Source organism: Arctopsyche grandis, chromosome 7 (assembly GCF_051622035.1).
Source record: "Arctopsyche grandis isolate Sample6627 chromosome 7, ASM5162203v2, whole genome shotgun sequence".
In the NCBI taxonomy this organism is placed as follows: domain Eukaryota; kingdom Metazoa; phylum Arthropoda; class Insecta; order Trichoptera; family Hydropsychidae; genus Arctopsyche; species Arctopsyche grandis.
In genome coordinates this window covers 27,807,143-27,830,066 of record NC_135361.1, presented here as the reverse complement: position 1 = coordinate 27,830,066, position 22,924 = coordinate 27,807,143, and the positions used below count along the sequence as shown (strand labels likewise).

At 34.0% G+C, this 22,924-nt stretch overlaps 1 protein-coding gene across 1 annotated transcript; it reads left to right on the top strand.

The window, feature by feature from the left end:
* The first annotated feature begins 8,868 nt into the window (after window positions 1-8,868).
* LOC143914520 (trypsin-like) lies at window positions 8,869-21,399 on the top strand. The gene is made up of 9 exons (XM_077434778.1): window positions 8,869-9,060; window positions 11,712-11,815; window positions 11,999-12,164; window positions 12,252-12,403; window positions 13,371-13,489; window positions 13,560-13,712; window positions 13,776-13,905; window positions 14,057-14,188; window positions 21,166-21,399. Exons 1-9 carry the CDS (start codon window positions 8,904-8,906, stop codon window positions 21,334-21,336), a joined length of 1,284 nt encoding a protein of 427 aa, XP_077290904.1. The 5' UTR covers window positions 8,869-8,903; the 3' UTR covers window positions 21,337-21,399.
* The last annotated feature ends 1,525 nt before the right edge of the window (window positions 21,400-22,924 follow it).

Below are 22,924 nucleotides of genomic sequence, written 5' to 3'. Positions count from 1 at the left end.
TTTCTAGTCACTTGTCCTTAAATATACATATTTGATTGAAAATTATCCTGTGGATTTTCGTGTATTAAAGGCTATGTCACAAAATGACAAGCGCTGCTTACATACATATTTAGGTGGGTTGAAAGTTTTGAATATTTCACAGATAAAAAGTTCTTTTCAAAAACATTTTAGAAATCGTTGAGTTTTCCTTATGTTAATCTGGACCTAATGCTTCCATTTAACCAATATTTTCGTTATTAAACAATATTTTGACCAATTAAAAATAGACACATTAGAAGCATGCATTATACCAAAGCAACTTCAAAATGAGCGTCTTTTTTTTTGATTTTTTAAAGCTCGAACCTGCGGTATTAAAAAAAATAAATGTTTTGTTTGTTTAAAATTTTAGATTTTGTGTGCTTATATTTTATAATAATATTTTGTATGTTATAAACTATGTAAAATAATAAATGTTATAAACTTATAACGCATTTAAGTTATAAAACGTTTCTTTATGTGCTTTATTTTATCCAAAAAAAATATGGTCCCTATTAACAATTAATTAATTAATCACACAATGTCGCGGGTTGAGCGAGCTCGGTGCGGACGTGTGTTTGTGTGTTGTTCCCGATAAGTATGTAGAATTTTGTGTTAAATTGGAGCTAAAGAGGAGGTGCTGGGATGAGTATGTAGCTCTTCTGGCGCCTCGCAAGTTAGTACATATTCAGAATCATTACCTATGCTTGATTTCATATTTTTTAAATGGAATTTAAATTTATAATATTTTCATATTTACATAATTACCCACATAATTTCGATCACATTTCTTTTGATAATAATTTACTATTAACGTCGATTGATTTATTAATGATAGTATTGATAATATTTAACGTTGAATTATTTCATATTTAATATTGAGTGAATGGTTTGATATTTAATGTTGAATTATTTCATAATTGATTATTTAATGTTGAGTGTTGAATTATTTCATAATTGATTATTTAATATTGAGTGTTGAATTATTTAATATTTAGTTTTGATAATTTAATATTTGATATTGGATACTTGTACTCAACGTTAACGTTATTGTTTGGTACTAATTTCATAAATATTATGATTGTGAATAAACTGTCTATATATGTAAATATATCATAAATGGAAACACACGTCCGTCCGCACGGAGTAATTAATAAGCTCAGAGCAGAGCTCCATGCAACCGCTCAGGTCCCCAAGTTGCAAATAGGGGAACGACTCTTGCAGTCAACTGCCATGGCGACATGGTGGTCCTGGACAAGGAGCGCTGAGATAAGAGTGGTGATGAGTGAATCCGTGGTAAGTTTCACTCTATAAAATGTCACACAACACTATGACGGTCTCAGGTCAGCGGCGAGTAAGTGCCGCCGCTTAACAAAAGCACAACCCGGTTTTCAAAGGTACCGTATCATCTTTGACAGAGAAGGAAACTCTATAATAAATCCCTGGTAGTGGGCAGCAGCTCTGCCAGTATAAGATGTCAAAACATTTACTGCGCTGTAGAAGGAAGTGGGAATCCACTGCAGTATTCTCCCAAGATAACTATGATGTACAAAAATAAAAGTGTGAAGAAGTCTGACTCTCCGGCTGACACCCGGCGCCTTCGAGGTTCCAGGTCTCACGGTGTGAAATTGGCTACTGGCCACATGCATGTGACTCACCAGGCATCATGTGGAAAATATGCGACTGGAGAAACTTTACGGAACAAATCCAAAATAGGTACTTGGAACGTTAGAGGACTCCTGAATCCTGGGAAAACACTGGTTGTTGAGAAAGAGATGTACAGTCATGGGCTAGATATACTCGGAATCTCGGAAACGCACTGGAAGAACAACGGCCATTATAAAACTTCAAATGGAAATACGATATATTTTTCTGGTAACCAAGATTCGTCACATAGCGGTGTCGCGGTGATCTTAGCATCTAAATTAACCAGTGCACTAATTGGCTACAACCCCATAAGTGACAGACTTATACACTTAAAACTCAACACGCATCCGTATAAACTAAACATCCTTCAAATATATGCTCCTACTGCAGATGCCGAAGATATTAAAATAAATGCGTTCTATGCTTCACTACTCGATACATTGTCAAATATCTCAAACAAAGAAATGACCATCATTCTTGGTGATTTTAATGCCAAAGTCGGTAATAATAGCAACATTGATAACATAGTAGGTAAATATGGATTGGGTATTCAAAATGAGAGAGGAGAGAAACTTATAAGTTTCTGCATTGAAAATAAAATGTCCATTATGAATACTTGGTTTCAACATCATCCTAGGCGATTGTACACTTGGATATCTCCTGGGGATCGTCACCGCAACCAAATCGATTATGTATTAATAAATTCTAGATGGAAATCATCGATACATAACGTCAAAACATATCCAGGTGCAGATTGCGGATCGGACCATAACTTACTTGTTGCTAAATTTCGACTGAAATTGAAAATGATTAAAAGACATCAAAATAAAGCAATTAAACTCACCAATGATGATGTAATTAATTTTGGCAATGTAATCAGAGAAAAAGATGCAGAATTCCAAATAAATCCTAATGTAGATGTAGAAGAGTCTTGGAAAATTTTTAAAGATCTCATAATTCGGTATGCCAGAAAACATCAAACACCGCAAAATGAACATCGTAAGTCTTTTATCTCTGATTCAACTTGGGTTAAGATAAAAGAACGTAAAAGACTTAAACAAACTGGCATAACATCGACAGAATATCTTGAAAGGTATGCAATATTACATAAAGATATTCAAAGGAGTTGTAGGCGGGATAAAGCTAAATATATAAATGACATATGTGAGGAGATAGAAAAACACGCATTAAAGAATCAGGCAAGGGATATTTTTCACAAAGTAAAAATCGTCACTCAAAAATTTTCACCCAAAACTTGGACAATAGATGATCAATTTGGAAACACGCTTACAGATATTGATGTGATACTCAACCGATGGAAAGAATACTGTTCGGAATTGTACAGTGGTAGTTCGTCGACCTCAATTGTTTCCCTAATTGATGATGTCAGGGAGCCTGACATCTTGACATCTGAAGTTGTAAATGCCATAAAGAAACTGAAATGTAAAAAGTCTCCTGGCAGCGATGGTATACAAGCTGAACTTCTGAAAGAGCTTGGTGAAACTGCGATAAAGGCGCTATGTAATATGTGCAACAAGATCTGGGTAAACGGAGTATGGCCGAAAGATTGGGTCAATTCAATATTCATTCCCTTACACAAGAAAGGATCTACAAAAAAATGCGAGAATTACAGGACCTTAGCCTTAATATCGCACTCTAGTAAAGTATTGCTGTATATAATTAAAGATCGTTTGAGCAGTTACCTTGGATGGCAAATACCGAACGAACAAGCAGGGTTTGTAAAAGGCAAAGGGACGAGGGAACAAATACTGAATATACGTCAACTCATTGAAAAATGTCGGGAGTTTCAAACTCCAGCCGTTCTTTGTTTTATAGACTATAAAAAAGCTTTTGACTTTGTGAACTGGGACTATCTGTGGAAAGTTCTACTGGACATGGGAGTCCCCATGCATCTTGTAAAGATAATACATAACTTGTATAATGATAACAATGCAGTAGTTCGAATCAATTCGCTAAACTCGACAAATTTTCGAGTACAACGTGGAGTAAGGCAAGGGTGTATATTATCTCCAGACCTATTTAATATATATGGAGAGTATATAATGCGTAGAGCACTGGATGGTTGGAAGGGTGGAGTGTCCATTGGTGGAAAAAAACTATCCAATCTTCGGTATGCGGATGACACAACGCTCATAGCTAATAATCATGAAGAAATGGCCGAACTGATCCGTCGTGTTGAGACAGAGAGTAATGTGCTTGGCCTCCAGATAAACCGCCCCAAAACAAAAATTATGATAATTGACCGTCACCAACAGCTGCAAAACAACAACTCAGCTTTAAACGGTATAGATGTGGTTGATAATTTTGTCTATCTGGGGTCACTCATATCTAACAACGGCGGCAGCGAATTGGAAATACGGCGCCGGATTACATTAGCAAAATCGGCAATGTCACAACTAACGAAGATTTGGAAGAATAGAGCCATTACAACTGCTGTCAAAATCCGTCTCGTGAAGAGTCTCGTTTTTTCTGTCTGCCTTTATGGTGTCGAGACGTGGACCATGAAGGCGGCGGATAGACGGAGAATCGATGCCTTCGAGATGTGGTCCTGGAGACGGCTACTGCGCGTGCCTTGGACCGACAAACGCACGAATGTGTCTATTCTTGAAGAATTGAAAATCAAGGATAGATTGTCAACAATATGCCTGAAACGTATATTGCAGTTCTTCGGCCACATTGCACGAAGAGGTGAGGAGAGCCTGGAGCGGTTGGTTGTGGTTGGTAGCGTCGAAGGCAGAAGAGCCAGAGGCAGATCCCCCGCACGCTGGACTGACCAAGTATCTGCAGCGACGGGCGCTTCCACGGTAGCAAGTCTTCGCCTGGCCGAATTTAGAACTGAATGGAGGCAGCTGGTTGACCGCACATCATAGTCACGATCCTCAGTGATGAGGGAACCGACAGCAATAATTAATCACAGAATTATTCCATTGAGACATCTATGGATTTAGATTTTGTACATAATTTTTACAAATTATACACACAATAAATACAGAAGATTTGTGACAACAGGAAAGATGATTTTTGCCAATTTTGAGGAACCGTTTCAACAATGATCAGATAAAATTGGCAAACTCTGATAAGAAACGATCGATTTGGAGTCACAAATACCCCCAAATCTAATATGATTGCCTGTTTATATCACTACCGCTTTTATAGACATGATATAGAATTAAACCGAATCAAAGTTTCCAATTGCAAGCTTTTGCCATGTACATACTAAATAAGTATACGCTTTAAATTTGCAGCTTATCAAGTACTAGCTGTATTACCCGGCTTCGCTCAGTGTTTATAATATAAACCGCTTAAACATGACTAAGCTAATTTAATTAAAAAAAAAAAAAATTTAAAAAAAATTTAAAAATTTAAAAAAAAAATAAAAAAAAAAAATGAAAAAAAAAATAAAAAAAAAAAATAAAAAAAAAAACAAATTTTTTTTTATAAAAATCAAAAAAAAAAAACAATTTTTTTTTTGCCTTCTAGGGCTTCGCCCTCGGCGCCCCCCTGAGCCTTTGCCTTCTAGGGCTTCGCCCCTCCACGCCCCATGAGCAATTGCCGTTTAGGGCTTCGCCCCCATGATCAGTTGCCTTTTAGGGCTTCGCCCCTCCGCGCCCCCATGATTAAAAGCCGTCTAGGGCTTCGCCCCCCTTAGTTAATGCCTTTTAGGGCTTCGCCCCCCGCGCCCCCAAGATTAATTGCCGTTTAGGGCTTCGCCCCCCTTAGTTAATGCCTTTTAGGGCTTCGCCCCTCCGCACCCCCATGATTAAATGCCGTCTAAGGCTTCGCCCCCATGATCAGTTGCCTTTTAGGGCTTCGCCCCTCCGCGCCCCAATGATTAAGTGCCGTCTAGGGCTTCGCCCCCCTTAGTTAATGCCTATTAGGGCTTCGCCCCTCCGCGCCCCCATGAATAAATGCCGTCAAGGGCTTCGCCCCCATGATCAGTTGCCGTTTAGGGCTTCGCCTCATAAGGCTGCGCCCCATGAGGCTGCGCCCCCTTCGGGGCCCCATGGGGCTGCGCCCCAGGAGGCTGCGCCCCCTTCGGGGCCCCATGCGGCTAAGCTCCATATGGCGGCGCCCCATAAGGCGGCGCCCCATAAGGCTGCGCCCCTAAGGCTGCGCCCCATAAGGCTGCGCCCCATAAGGCAGCGCCCCATAAGGCGGCGCCCCATGAGGCTGCGCCCCCTTTGGGGCCCAATGAGGCTGCGCCCCCTTCGGGGCCCCATGGGGCTACGCCCCATGAGGCTGCGCCCCCTTTGGGGCCCCATGGGGCTGCGCCCCTTTTGGGGCCTCATGGGGCTACGCCCCATGAGGCTGCGCCCCCTTTGGGGCCCCATGCGACTAAGCTCCATAAGGCGGCGCCCCATAAGGCGGCGCCCCATAAGGCTGCGCCCCATAAGACAGCGCCCCATAAGGCAGCGCCCCATAAGGCGGTGCCCCATAAGGCGGCGCCTCATAAGGCAGCGCCCCATAAGGCGGCGCCCCATGAGGCTGCGCCCCCTTTGGGGCCCAATGAGGCTGCGCCCCCTTTGGGGCCCCATGCGACTAAGCTCCATAAGGCGGCGCCCCATAAGGCGGCGCCCCATAAGGCTGCGCCCCATAAGACAGCGCCCCATAAGGCAGCGCCCCATAAGGCGGTGCCCCATAAGGCGGCGCCCCATAAGGCAGCGCCCCATAAGGCGGCGCCCCATGAGGCTGCGCCCCCTTTGGGGCCCAATGAGGCTGTGCCCCCTTTGGGGCCCTATGGGGCTGCGCCCCTTTTGGGGCCTCATGGGGCTACGCCCCATGAGGCTGCGCCCCCTTTGGGGCCCCATGGGGCTGCGCCCCCTTCGGGGCCCCATGCGGCTAAGCTCCATAAGGCGGCGCCCCATAAGACTGCGCCCCTAAGGCTGCGCCCCATAAGACAGCGCCCCATAAGGCTGCGCCCCATAAGGCTGCGGCCGATAAGGCTGTGCCCCATAAAGCTGCGCCCCCTTTTGAGCCCCATGGGGCTGCGCCCCATAAGGCTGCGCCTTTCGGGCCCCCTTCGGGGCCCCACGGGGCTGCGCCCCTTGTAGCGCCCCTGGCGGGGCCCCATGAAGCTACTCGCCTTGCGCCTCCGCGGGGGTGAATCCATTGAATCGAAAAAAACAAATCGGCGTCCATGGATCGAAAAAAAAAAAAAATCGAATCACGTGTTCGATGACGTCACCGATCTACGGACGATGACGACGACGACGACGACCAAGGATATTTACATACAAAGTCTCTTTCCAAATTATAGATTAGATGTTTTTATTTTAGTGTCAAATTCATTTGATAATGATGAACTTTTGGATTTTCCGCTGACTGTGGGTAAAACCCATCTACGTATAAATAATCACAGTGTGATATTGATAAGTAGACATAACATAATATTTTTTTCTCCAACCGGGATACATTTTGAGAGTTTGCTTAAAGTGCTTATTAACATAAAACAAAAATTACGAATACATTTGAATTACTCTTAACTGAACATAAATTATTAATCAAAAGTTAAAGATACATATTTTATATGTATTTATTACTAGCTTGAACTTACATTAAAAATTCTTTGCTATTTTTCCAAATATAGGTTCTTCAAAAGGGTAATATCTCTTCCATCTGTCCTTATTTGTTTTAATTTAATTTACGATTCACTTATCATGTCTGCACTATAATGCAGTTTCGAAATTACATACATACATACATATATATGTACATATATCCACTTCTTCAAGCAGAACAAGGCTTCTCTTGTTCCCAAACCCCTCTTAATCCGAACTATGAATCGCTGATTATGCTTTCGCACTGACATCTGTTCTCTTTTGAATGATTTTGAGTATTTATTATAATCTATGTACTATGCTAATATTGTTTATGCATATTTGTGATCATATATTTGTCACTAATAGGTATTACATACATAATTGGGATTATATTACATATTTGAATATCAATCTGTCTAATAGATCTTTTTCGTATTCAACATCTGCAGCTTTGCTTCTTCGGAAAATCGCATTTGTATTTATATCTTTGCTCCAATAATCTCACATAAATATTGAGCTCTTAGTTTATAAATGTTCGCTTTTGCAAATTGAGTGGTTTTTATATAATGGGTATTGTATTTTTGTCTGTGTATATATAATACATATGTTTATATTTATTTTTCTTTCTCTTTTTTTCTTTTATAAGACATTCCCTTCTTTGTTGTTTTTTATAATTTGTAATTATTATTATTATTATTATTATAATTAGTTGTTTGTGTATATATGTATGTGTTTTGTTTTTGTTATCTCTAATTTATTTAGTTATTATTTTGTTTCATTTCTTTTCTGTTACATTTTTGACCATTGTAAATGTAAATGTATTGTAAAATAGAAAATGATCAGTAGATCAGTAGCTATTAAAATAGATATAAGATGTATTGTGAATATAATTAAGTAATAATAAAGAGCATTTAAAAATCAAAAAAAAAAACTGGCAAAGGAAACATCCATACGTCATCACTTGCAAAACGCATAGATCGAAGATATTTTTCTTCAGGCAGAGTGGTATTTTTTATTTAAAAACAACATTCATTCGTCCAAATGCACTGCATCCTAATTTTCTTTAAAGTCTCGTTAGTGTCATAATATTCATTTTTTGAAACTTCATGATTTACTTCATATTTTTACCGATTTACCGGTAGGTAAATGCTATTTCCGGTTAATTTTCATGACTTTCGTGAATGTGATTTTCGTTCGTAATAGAGGCTGAAAAGGATGCCATTTTGTCAGTGGTTTAACTATTTTAGGACTTCCGAACATTTTTAATTTTATGAAATGTAAAACTTCCCTCTCTTTTCATCCTCAAAAATGGCTTAAAAATAGCTTTACCAAAATGAGAATTTATGAATAAATTTACAATACATATAATGATTAATTAGGTAACGAGTCAAAATAAAATCAAAAACAATTTGAAATTCATTTCTGGTCAAAGTTGATAATGTTCAGTACACACAATGATATCAAAGTAGGTTACACAGCTGTTTTGTTTTATTATTATTATAAAAAAATCAACAACAGCATTTTTTATTCAAATATAAATCCGTTTATATTTGAATAAAAATTGACGTTTGTATAACACTAAGAATGACTTCAATTTTATGACATTTGTGAATATTGATAAATAAATGTGTTTGCATACGGACGCCCCTGTGTTTTTTTTTGTAAATTTGTCTATATTGAATGTATATACATATATGCATATGTGTGTACATTTACAATAACCAGTCGAGTCAGTGTCTTGACCCGCTCGTGACTACATCATCGATCATGAAGGTCTTGGCGACGGTGACGATTGTGTTTATTTTATTCCAACAAATTAAATCGCAAACTAACGAAGGTAGCATTTCAACATTTTTATTGACACTTAAATTTTGAATGTGATGAAACATTTTCCAAAATACTGCTCGCTGTTTGTCCCGGATTTGAGTTATTCATCCTGCATTGAACATCGTCCTGAAAGTGTCCCGCATGGGACATGTAACGTTTTCAACATGTTCGCAGGAGCACAAAGTCGTTGGTTCATATTTTATATATGTATGTAGATGAAATCGCGCTATCAATAATGTTTCTTTTTCCTCATGCATTCTTTGTCTCACGCTAAAATATGCATTTAGTGTGGTTTTAATTTGGCAGCACTGGGTTACTCACAAATTCGAATCCACTCGTATAAAAAATTCGGATGTGACCAACCCACGACATTATCTATGTATTTGATGAATAAAAGAAGCATACAAATCAAAGTTCGATAATACTGTTCGACACGAAAAATGGTTCAGAGACGAGATATGACTTTTCTTATAGATCTATGATCAGTAAATACGAATCTGGTAATAAAAAATATTGATTGGCTCGAGATTCCGAGATATATGTATTTTTTAAATCGCGCGATTTTTCTATATCTTGGTGTTGTTCGGTCGATGTCTCAAAATCTGTCAATTTCTTGTTCAAAATGAATATTGGAATCTATAGTCGAGTATTTTATCTTTCATTTGTAGTACTTTTCAGCTTTCAAATCTCTCTAAGTAGTCATCCGGTTCAAATCAAAAGCCAAAAGTACTAATTTTAACTTGGGATTTTTTCCCACTGTTATTACTATTTTATATTGAGTATTTTCTATTGAAACATGTTTATTAAGATAGTGTTCTGGCCACACTATTTTTTGTTTTCGTTTAAAAGGGTTAATGGGAAGTGTGCTGAACTTTAAATCGGTAAAATTGCGAGCAAAAAGCTCGTACTTGTGTTTACTCGTATTTACACGAATCTGAATTGAATTAATAGGGATAATATATTAAATTATCTTTATATGAGAATTAAATAAAATTCCACTTAGAAAAATCATATTTCTACTATTCTTGTGGATTAATAACAAAAATTCGTTTATTTTATCGAGGTAAGCCAGTTATCAATATTGGAACGGGAATTGCATGCGTTATTGTGGCATTGCAACGCATACCGGGTTCAGCTAGTGATAAATAAAATTTCTTTGTTATTTGTACATACATACATACATACATATGTATACGTATTGGCAAAGTAACTAAAGTGGTTTCACAAATACAGTTGGTCCAGCTCTTTGAGGATGCTAAGTGGCAGGAGCAGGTCGTTATATTATATTATATTTATCCATAAATATATGTAGATATGTACTTATTTGAATATGTATACGTTATTTATTGATCATTTATAATTTGGATAATATCCACGAGATGACTGCGAAAGTATTTATCTGAGTGATGCAGTGACCTTAGATTATTCTGTGAAAAACTTTTTTTAATCATATTTTTTCTTGATGCATTCAATATTCATTACAATACATTTATTAAATAAAAGAATAAGATAAGTGACGTTTATTTTGATTGATTTCGAAATTTTACCCATCGTGCTTAAAAGCTTGATAATTTATATTGGAATTGAAATGCATCAGTCATTGAATTATTTTTTAATATGACATTTTTATTATTCAACAGATATCGAACTAGACTGAACCAGATTTAAATTGTGAAACAGAGCATTTGAAAGTTTTACTTACATTATCTTATTTAAATTAATATTTTTAATAAATTTTTGCTTTATTTATAAAGTCGATTTCATCGTACTTATTCTTAAGGAATATAATAAAATTAAAAACAAGTTTATTCATAATTCAACTCGAGGCAACCGGTTTAAGTGGAATTGTGGATTAATAACAAAAATTCTATTGATAACTGGCTTACCTCGATAAAATAAACGAAAATATTATATATATAAAATATATAAAAATATTATATAAATTAAATATCAAGAAGATGAAAATAATTTAGAAGGTCAAAATAAAATAATGAAATATTGTTTTAAAAAAAAATACTACATCCGGTTTACGAATTCTGATCAAAACCTTATCAACTCTTAGTTAGTACATGAAGAGTAAAAATATAAATTTTCAGCTAGATATGTTCAGGGGTGTGGAAAAAATTTTTGACTTTTCTAATACAAAAGAATCCCACTTCCGGTTTATAAAATTTAATAATCATTTTTATTTTCATTAAATCGACACCGATGATGATGATGATGACCAGAAAATTTCTTTTATTGTTACTATGAACGTATATTTCTGTATAAAGTGAAAATACACTGATGTGTCCAAATTCTCATTCTTTATCATTCTTTATTATGAAACTACGTGACAGATGTGAACACTTAAACGTCAAAATATTGAATGTCTGTGCATGTGTGAGTAACCCAGCTACCGACTTAAAACCATGCAATAATAAAGAAAATTAATTCCCTATTTTATCATGAAGTGGAGACAAATTTGATTTATCTCGATAAAAATTATGAAAAAGCGGTTGAACTGATTTTGAATTAATTTTGACTGATCAACGAGATTTAAAAGACGCCGGTTGCCGGAAAAAAATGTCATGGCGAAAAAAAATTTCGCTTAAATATATTTAAAGATGAATACATAAATAATTAAAATTTAGAAATAATTTATCAAGTGTTATTTTTCAGGTGACAATTGCAACCTGGACGGTGGGAGTCCTGGTGTTTGCACATTGTTTTCTGATTGTCTCAATGCACGTATACAAGTTAAGCAATTTAAAATACGCCCAACGGTAAATTTATGTTTTAATTTCAATATAAATTTTAATTCGAGTATCAGTGAGTAGTATGAACAAATCAGAAAAGCAACTTCAGCATTTTACTTAGTACAAAATTGATCGAAAAAAACAATGTTTTGAAGAAAAAAACACACCTACATAGAACTTCATTTTCAAAACAACGTTCCTTTTTTCCAGTTTTGTGGATTTAAAGGATTGGCAGGTGTAGTGTGTTGTCCCCGTAATGTGGATATTGCTCCTACAACTACAACGAAAAGAACATATGTTCCTTCAAATGTCGTAGAGTGCGAATACCCACCGGAAGCTATCAAAGTTAGCAGAAATAATCAACTGGCATGGAACAGTAAGTGGAAATAATACACTATTACACGATATATAATTTTTATTGCTATTAAATAATACACAACCTATGTCGTTCTTGTGTATCTAGAATGCATCGACTTGGCTGACTCTGTGTTTCCTTGCAAAAGGGTTGGTTACGTTCTGAATTCACTAATGATGAGAACTGACACTTGCAAGCATACAGCCAAAGAGCTCATCTTTGGGGGTGAAGTTGCCAAATCTAACGAATTTCCACACATGGTAATGTAACTTAAAAACCCTATAATCATTGCTTAAAAAATGCTTCTTTAAAATTAGGTCGGAGTCCTCTCTTTTCAATCACTTCCTCTGAATAGCTATACCAAGCTTTAATCTACAGAAGATATCGTTGCATTTACATTCACTCCTTGGATAAGGTGCGTAAAGACAATGTGCAGTACAAGATATTAGTATAAAATATTAGTACAATATATTAATATATATGTATATACATATGTATAAAAAAAAATGAGTGATGAATATAATTTTTCATTTTTGTGCTAACAGCAATATCCTAAATAGCCCAATTTTCATAATAATATCTTGTTGTCTTCATAACTTAATCTTTCAAATGATTTGTCGAACAATCAATCGAAAATACAACAACCCAAGGCCTTGGTATTTGTTTCCGCACGCTCCGAACTTTTTTCATATTTTTATACTTGCCATATTTTTACTTAAAAAGTACTGTGTATACTTGTTATTTTAATAAAATAAAAAAAATAGTTTAAAATTATGTATGATATACATAAACCTGGATATTCTTAGTGAAAATTCCATAAATACTTGAAGAGATGAGTAAATTAAACAATGTTTTGTTTTCTACTGTTAGCCTTTACCTATAAATTCACCATAGCAATTCACCAGAACAGAATTGAGATAGCGAGTCCGTGCAAGCGAACGACGCGGTGAACTATACCATAAAAATCCACTACCACTGCCACTGCTTCAGTTAGGGCCGATTCAGGTTTCTGAACTTAACTAATTCGAGTGAAAAATATCAATATTGACAACGATTTAAATTTATTGTAACCGAATTCTTGATATTTTTTAATTTTAGGGGACTAATCTAGTCCCTCTAGTCCAATGACGCATACCGCTGGTATTGATTGGTATATGGCATTCAAATCAAAACGCCATAATATTAATTGGCTGCAATTAACATATTAATAGTTCGATTTAATTTCAGGCTGCACTCGGTTATGATGATGAATCAACAGGAAATATCTCTTGGGAATGCGGTGGTACCCTAATCAGCGATCAGTGGGTCATGACAGCTGCACATTGCATATATAATCGATTCACCCAGTGGGTAAAAAATGAAGACTATAAAAATAGTGTTATACGTGTGGTATTAGCATGGAAATTTTCATTTTAGAGTTAATGTAAAATATGTGAAACTGGGGGGTGAAAATAGGACGTCCGAAATTAAACCTGAATATTTCTTCGATATAATCCAAATAGTGAAACATCCTGATTACTTCGGAAAATTTATATATAATGACATAGCTTTGCTGAAACTGGACAGGAAGTAAGCGAAATAGTTTCATAAATAATACAATCTGAACCTATAAATTACAAAAGATCATTTCAGGATTTTATATGATGAAGAGTTACGTCCTGCTTGTTTACACGTGGGTAATGAAGTGAGTGATCAAAAAGCCATAGCTACTGGTTGGGGAACAACAGAGGGCCGTGCCAGACAGAGCAACGAATTACTGAAAGTAAAATTATTTGATGTCTGCTACTTTAATAATTATACCTGATAAGTGCAAGTATTAAAATGTCCCCTCACTTGTGTATATAAGTTAGGTTGGCAAACATATGTGATGGTTTCAAATGGAAAACTGTTGATTTGTAGTACACATTTTTCAGGTGACATTAGATAAATTCACAGTTGAAAACTGCAGAAGTGAAAATTCCGAAAGCAGAAGATCTCCTCGTGGAATCGACAATGCTACACAAATATGCTATGGAAGTGACACAGAGATAAAAGATACTTGCCAAGTATGTATATTTTGGATTTTTTATATCACTAAGTTTACATAATATAAGTGAACATACATGGTGTCCCGTCATTTCTACATGGACAAAAGCGCGCCGACATTTCGTCGCGGTACAACTGAGCGCGGCGTCAGTTTGGCGCGCGACATTTCGGCGCAACGATATTTCAGCGCATCGACATTTTGGTGTATGGAAATTGGGGTCATTCGGTGCATCGACAGACAAAATTAGTATGCAAAATAAATAAATATTAGAGTATACTATCCAGTGGCGGCTCGTGGATAAGATATCTGGGGGTGCTGCGGTTGATTAAAAATAATAATAAATGTTTATTTGGATTATATTTTACTATAAACATCAAAATTATCAAAATTAAACATTATATGTATTTTATTTCATTATAAAATTGATTATTCAGTCATTTTTCCTTGAAAAAAGGTCTATCACCTTTTCGTTAAATTTTTCACTGTTCATAATCATATTTTTTTCAATTGACAGCATAGACAAAGCCGTCAATCTTTCCTGAAACATTGTGTTTCTTATATGATGAAAAACACCGTTCTGGCTGAGGTAGTTGAAGTTGTAAGCAGAATTTGAATATGTTTTCTTATTTCCACACGAACTTTGCATAAATTAATTTGCAAAAATAAGTTTTAAAAATATTAATATTTTTAAGCATTTCATTTCATATATTAGCATTTCTTTCCTTGAGTACAACACTTCTAATTCTTTTTGAAGTTTTTCTTTATCTAGCATTGGATATTATTTAACGGTTAGTAGTAGATCTTCTATTGGCATTTTCTTTCAGTACTTTCAATAATTTTCTTTATTAAATAGCTTCACAGTTTTTAATTGATTAGAAAAAGTATATATTATATATAATAAAGTATATACTATTATATCCTTAAAAATAACGTCGCACATAATTTTGGCTTCTATCATATAATATGTGCGATAATATACAATGCGTATAATATATGCATCACATATTTTTGGCTTCTATTCGCTATATGAATCTCGTATTTGTATAATGACATTAGTAAAACTTTTTAAGTTTGCTTTAATTGAAAATGCATCGATATTACTAGATTGCATTTGGCTATAAATAATTTCTACATGCGGCATTAACTTGTGAAAAAGTTCTGACTAAAATAAAAAATTGTATTCAGCAAATTGGTAGAATCTGTTATTATTTTATCTTGGTTTTGATACCATCTTAAATACTTAAAGTGACGTGTAGAAGTGTGGAAACGTAGAAAGTGTAAGAGGTGTAGAAGGAAAGACAAAAGGTGCAGAAGAAATGACGAAAAGTGAGGAGCGTGTCGAGCGCGAGGCGCGCACACGAACACAACAAGAAATGTATATACATATGTATGTAGTACTGTTGGGAGTGCAGTACTGGCCAAGCTTCTAGCTGCCCCCGCGCCCCTCCTTCGCTCACTCGAGCATATTCCATCGAAAACCGTACTGCACAAAATCATAAACGATGCCTCACTTTCTGATATTAGTTCAGCGATGTATGATCATTACACGCTTAAATAATATTGATATTTTCATATAATATACATACATTTATGTATATAATAATATTAAATTTTTCTCAATTTCCTTGGGGGTGCTGCAGTACCGCAGTGCGTATGGACGAGCCGCCACTGATACTACCACTATCCGGGCTAATATTGGAGAGGTGCCGAAGGAACAATCCAAACGATATTTATTTTTAGTTCGTTTTAAAATATTTTAATATAATCTTAAAGCAAACTATTATTTTATACTTTCACAATTTCAGTTTATAGATAAATTTTTGTGATTATTAATGTAAATACGAATTTTCCTAAAAGCAATTATATCGTTATATTTGAATCTATGTATAAAAAATTTATAAAACGCACTAAAACCAATCATTAGCATTTGTAATCAGACAATATGATTTGCCTCCATAATTCTTTTGTCAGGTCCATTTTGGAGTTTAACTGCATAAATTGGTAACCAAATAAAAAAATGTATATTAATTCTGTCGGTTTCTCTATTATAAAATGTATGGATACTAACTACCCTTTGGATTTATCCAAGCAAAGTTATTTTGGGAATGGCGGGCTTAGTCAGTCTTGAATCTCGTCGTCGTATTTTATTATTACGACACATGTTCCTTGGTCTTCGTGAAATATTTTTAATCCACTAATTCTTAGCCAATTCACTTTCTACGCACCTGAAAATTATTTTAGAAAACGTAGACGTGTTCTGTTTTCGCCAATTATAGTGAAAACTAACATTATTTTAAATAATCCTATATGCGTAGTCGTAGAGCTATTGCACTATATAGCTGATCAGACCGACATTAACACTTTACTGTCCACTCACGCGTATATGCGTGAATAAAAACTTTGCGTAAACGTCCGCTCACGCGTATATTCGTGAATAAAATTAGCTTGCACTTTGTGTACATACACGCACACAAAAGCAAATTCCCATACATATATGTATGCATACATATCTATATGTGTGTATGTATATCTATATGTATTTATTTTAACGCTGAGATGATCTCATCATCGGTTAAAGGTCATCTGAAAATCTTGATTTACTTTTTTTATATAATAAAATTTTTGAATTGAGAAAAAAAATTTAAAATATTCTCATCATCTTAACGATATAATTAATTGCAAAATTTAAAATGCAATAATTTTTTGTACCAGGGTAACCATCCTTTTTTTATAGAAAAAAATTTTTGAAGTGGGAAAAAAAATCTAAAAATATAGCATCGTCTTTTAGCTATAAATAATTGTGAAAATTAAAATAAAATAATTTTTTGGACTGGGGTGACCAACCTTTTTCTTTACACCAAAATCAGATGAAGTCAGAAAAAAAGAAAAAATATTAAAATCATTTTTGGGCTATAAATGATTGCAAAATTTTAAATATAATAATATTTTGACTAGGGTAACCAGCCTTTTTTTATTTAAAAAATTTCTTCAAGTTGAAAATAAAATTTTAAAATATTCCTTTAGTTTTTATACTATAAATGATGACAAAATTTAAAATAAAATAGTTTTTTACCATCATCTCTGTGATATAAATTATTGCAAAATTAAAAATATGATCATTTTTTGACTAGGGTAACCAGGCTTTTTATACAAAAATTTTTTTCGAGTTGGAAATAAAATTTAAAAGTCTTAATGCTATAAATATTGCAAGCTTAAAATATTACTTTTGAGACAGGGCTTACCAATCTTTTCATACAACAATTTTTAATGTGAAAAAACAATCAATATAATATGTAAGTAATGATTAATGACAATTTATTATTATTTTAATTTAAAAAATAAATAAACTTCATTGAAATTTTAAAATTTGTATATCGTTGTAGAAAAATATTTTTAAAAAATTTGAATATTTAATAATTTTAAAATAAAATTAGTTCAAATCAAGATACAGTTAAAAATGTATGTATGTTTAACTTTAAGCGAGAAAAAATCCAAAAATATTCCCATCGTTTAAATGCTTTCAATTATTCTAAAATTTAAAATAAAATACTATATTTTTTTGACTACAGTAACCAGCCTTTTTATACAACAAAAAAATATTAAAATATTCCCACCGTTCTTATACAAAATTTAAAATAAAATAGATTTTCAAAATAAATTAGATTATTTTGTCAATTAAAAAAATTCGTTGTATAAAAAAGGCTGGTTACCCTAATAAAATTTATAGTATATTAAATTTTAATCATAAAGATGATGGGAATATTTTGAGATGTTTTCTGACTTAAAAAAAATTGTTGTATAACAAGGTTGGTTGCCCTAGTCAAAAAATCTATTTTATTTTAAATTTTGCATAGGGACGATGGGAATATTTTTCGATTTTAATCTCACTACAAAAATTTTGCTGTATAAAAAAGCCTGGTTACCCTAATTAAAATTTATAGTATTTTAAATTTTAATCATAAAGAAGATAGGAATATTTGTAGATGTTATCTCGCTTAAAAAAAATGTTGTATAAAAAGGATGGTTACCTTAGTCCAAAAACTTATTTGATTTTAAATTTTGTCATCATTCATAGGCCATAGCATAAAAACAATGAGAATATTTTTAGATTTTATTTACAACTTGAAAATATTGTTGCGTAGGGGTGGGTGGAGGATCTAAGTAAAAGGCTAAAGTCGATTCACAGCATTTATTGGTGATTAAGGAGATACACGCACTGGCAGTGCTCCGTCCAGAATGTCTTGATATCGCCTTATAACGGATAGATATCTCAGGGCATCTTCAACGTCCGATTTGCTTTCCTATTGTTATGGTCACGTACTAGATGTCCCACGATACCGCTGTGGGTTCTGAGAACTCTACCGGAATGCGACCCCGAGCTACCGCTACTCCCGCTAAGTGCATTCGGGGGAGATAATCCTCGAAACCAATTATAACAGTCACACAGTCTCTGGGATGCTATTCGGCCTAATCCGAGTGTACGTAACAATATTTTTTGTATACAAAAAGGCTGGTTACCCTAGTCAATATTTAATCATATTTTAAATATTACAACTTCTTCAGTAGGATTCATCATCGGTGAGTATGAATGTAAGTAATAAAAAATATGGTTTGTACGTTCAACCAACTCGCTCACTTCTGGGGTATGCTGGTATCACTTCTGGGGTATGCTGGTTGTCTAACACTAACCATACTTTTTCAAGATTAATACTTAATCTTTGAGAAAAACCGAGTTTAACATTATTATTTTGACATCTTGGTCTTGGACTTTCGCAATTTACAAAAAAAAAATAAAATGTCGTCTCGTAATTATTAATGGCTAAAGAGTATTTTTTAAATAAAAAAGTTAGAGAATCACCGAATCAAAATTGTTAATGTATTTACATAAAAAATACAGTTTGAGAATAATTCTTGGAAAATAAATTTTATGACCTCTTAAAATAGTTGCCTTTTTGAAAACCAAAATATCGCTTTACAAAAATGCAAGTTAAAGAAACACTGGATCTTTAAAAAATTTAAAACACAGATGATACTGTTCTCAAGGATTCACTAGTTGATTTGGGATACTAAAAAAATATACTTATACTTTACAGTTAATTTAAATTAAACCCAAATATCCTATTTAAAGATTATCCTAAGCAACTATTATTCCGAAGTAATTACAAATTGTCTCATTTTCAAATGTGTGAAAAATGATTTTATTCTTCACATTTTTGGAATTTTGATTTACCATGGTCTGTCTAGTACTGTCCACTACTACAAACTTCAGTTTTATGCTATTTTTATATTCATAGGCTATTCGGATGAAATTTACGTAATTTATTATTTTTTAACATTAATTCGCGTACTCCAGTTTAAAATCCCTGGTTTTAATTTTTGTATGTTTGCAGAGTGATATAATGAACACTGTTTCAAAAGATCACTACAATACGATCATTTTTCTAGAAGTAATCAAATGCACAAAAAAGGCTTTTTTTCTATTGAAACTGAAATCGGCCCGGATTCTGGTGAAAATGGTCGCGCACATTTCCGGACATGGGTGAAAACAATCCACGCGTCAAAGCGGGCGGTAAGGTGTTAACATATTTAATATTACTTTTGGTCGGTTTATAAGATCCATTCAGAATGTTGTGTTTCCTTAATTTTTAATATATTTTTTCTTTTATGGTCGATTTTATATTATACTAGTGTAGGGCCCGTTGATTTCAACGGGTGGTTTCGAAAAGAAATTGAAACTCGAATAAAAATAAAGTTAAAGATATGGAATCAACTGGTTTCGGAAAGACAAAGGCACAAAAAAATGAAAATTATGAAAAAAATGAAAAATATGAAAATAATGAAAAATATGAAAAAAATGAAAAATATGATAAAAATGATAAAAATGAAAAAAAATGAAAAAACTGAAAATAATGAAAAAAAAAAGAAAAATGGAAATAATGAAAATATGAAAAAAAAAAATTTTGTTCCCCATACTGGTTGATGGTTGATCATAAGAAATCGGAAATCGAAAAAGATTGTCGACGAAAGCCGAAGATACGCGAATGATTGGTTCCCCATACTTCTATAGGATAATCGAATATTAAGTAATTTTAGAGCGTTTTTTCTGTCGAGGCTGTAGTCTAATGGCTAGCGACCTGTTCTGGGCGAGGGGGCCTTAGTTCCATTCCGTGATTTGGAATTAATTTTATTTTTGAAATATCGCTAAAATATAAATTAATTTCAATAATTTCAATTAAAAATATATATTTAATTGTTTTATATGAAAAAAAAAATGGTTCAAAACCTCGCTAAATGAAATTATTAAAATTACGTATTATTATATGGCGAGAAGGAATATTTCAATTAATGTTTAAAAAAAAAAGGCGAAATGAAAAATTGGATTTGGCGTGATGTCCGAGACCATTAGCTCAATTTAGATCCATATTCAGGCTATTTGGGGTGATCGGTTCGAGTCGCGACAAAGTCGTCTCGTCGAAAAATTAATTAATCGATTTTTATCGATTCGTTCATTATGTTCGGCGAGAGTTAGGACACACACACACACACACACATCCAGATTACCGTCTTTATATATATGATGTTTTTATTATACATATAATTTACTTAAATACGTTTTTACCTGTACAAATAAATAAAAACAAATATGTATGTAGTTTAGATTATTCCTTCGACACCTCTCCATCAATATTATCCGGATAATGGTAGTATACTCTAATATTTATTTGTTTTGCATATTTACCATGTTTTTCTTGTTTGATTTAAATTTTTTGATGCCCCCGAATGAGGCCACGCCGATATGTCGGTGTTCCGAAGTGTCGATGCACCGAAATTTCACGCGCCGAAATGACACGCGCCAAAATGACGGCACGCTCAATACCGCGTCGAATTGTCAGCGCGATTTTGTCCGCGCCGAAATGTCGGGGTACCAAAATACATACATACATACATACGTATGTCTAGCCATTCCGAGAATTAAATTGCAAAATAATTTCTCAGGGGGATTCTGGCGGTCCTTTGCAAATATACAATTACGGGGTACATTGTACTTACACAGTCATTGGAATCACTTCAATTGGAAGAAACTGTGGAGTAAAAGGCACGCCTGGAATCTATACGAGAGTTTCATATTATGTGCCGTGGATTGAGAGTGTGGTGTGGTCCAATTAAATTTGAATGTACTATAAAATGTATACATTTCTTTTACAAATTAAATAAATAAAATGAAAACAGTATTATTTATTATGATTCTACCTTATTTCTCCGTGCACGACTTGTGCTTTAGTTTGGATGCGGCTTTACATGTGATCTCGCTTCATACGAGAGCGGTTGTAGCAAAATTTCTAACTGTGCAAACAAAATCTTTTTCAAATACAACTCATAAATAAATAAATGAACAATTATTCATTTACAAAAAAAAAAATTAGGTTTGATATTTTTCTAATCTACTCTTCACATCGTTTTAAAACTTTGCCAATTTGCACGGTTTGGATGGGTATTTGAATCGATTTTTATCGTTCGATGGTTAAAAATAATCGTAATAATCACATGTAACTTTGCGATACTTTTGTATATGGTTTGACTTTCCGTCACCCACTCGTCTTGTCGAGTGATAATTGTTTCAACGCTTATAACTTTGTCATTTTCACACTGTATCTTATAAAATTTGCATTATAAGCTATCATTATCTCTCATATAAATTATATAATGAATGAATGAAAAATGTTTATATTACATTATATATAAAGACGTTATATTATATAATGTCAATATACATACATACGTATTACCAGAGAAATGTAATATTAATAGGCTTTAGGTATTTTTTTGTTGTCAAGTGACATTCTGTCCACGGACAGATCTAAATAATTTTAGCATCAGTCGTATTTGACGCTTGGTGCTCGATGTACAATGTCCGATAATAACTTCTCTGTTGGTTTATATTACTCTCAAGATGGGCAAGCATCGGTAAAAATTGCACAATACTATAATATAATATAAAAATAGTATACATATACATATGTATATATATTAGCCAGCTGTATGGCTAATATATTAAGCACCAAGTGATCAGTGGGTTCGATCCCCCATACTGCTAATTAGATTTGGGGGTATTTGTGACTCCAAATCGATCGTCTCTTATCAGAGTTTGCCAATTTTATCTGATAATTGTTGAAACGGTTCCTCAAAATTGGCAAAAATCATTTGTATTTATTGTGTGTATGATTTGTAAATATATATATATATATATATATATATATATATATATATATATATATATATATATATATATATATATATATATCGCCTACCTACCGCCTTATAAAGGGTAGATCTCTCAAGACGTCTAATCTGTTTACCTGTTGTATAGTCACGTATTCGGATATGTATTCCCACGACATTAGGTCTCCCCGTAGTTAATCCGTTAACAGATAACCCTTGAACGGTCACATAGTCTCTGGGATTCTATTAGCTTAATCCGCGGCGTACGTAACAGTATTAATAAAAAATGTACGAAAATATAAATTATAAATGTAATATATGTACATATGTATGTACAATAATGTTTCACATTTCAATCATAATTATTATCCCGTTCAAAATAATAGTCTTGTATTTTTTGTAATTATGGAATGCAATTAAGTTTAAGATTTCAATCAAAATGTTGATCCCGGCTTAAGTTTATTTAATTAAATATATTACTTAAAGCCTTGGGTCGCTTGAAGTAATATATTTATGTACATATGAAATTACCGAT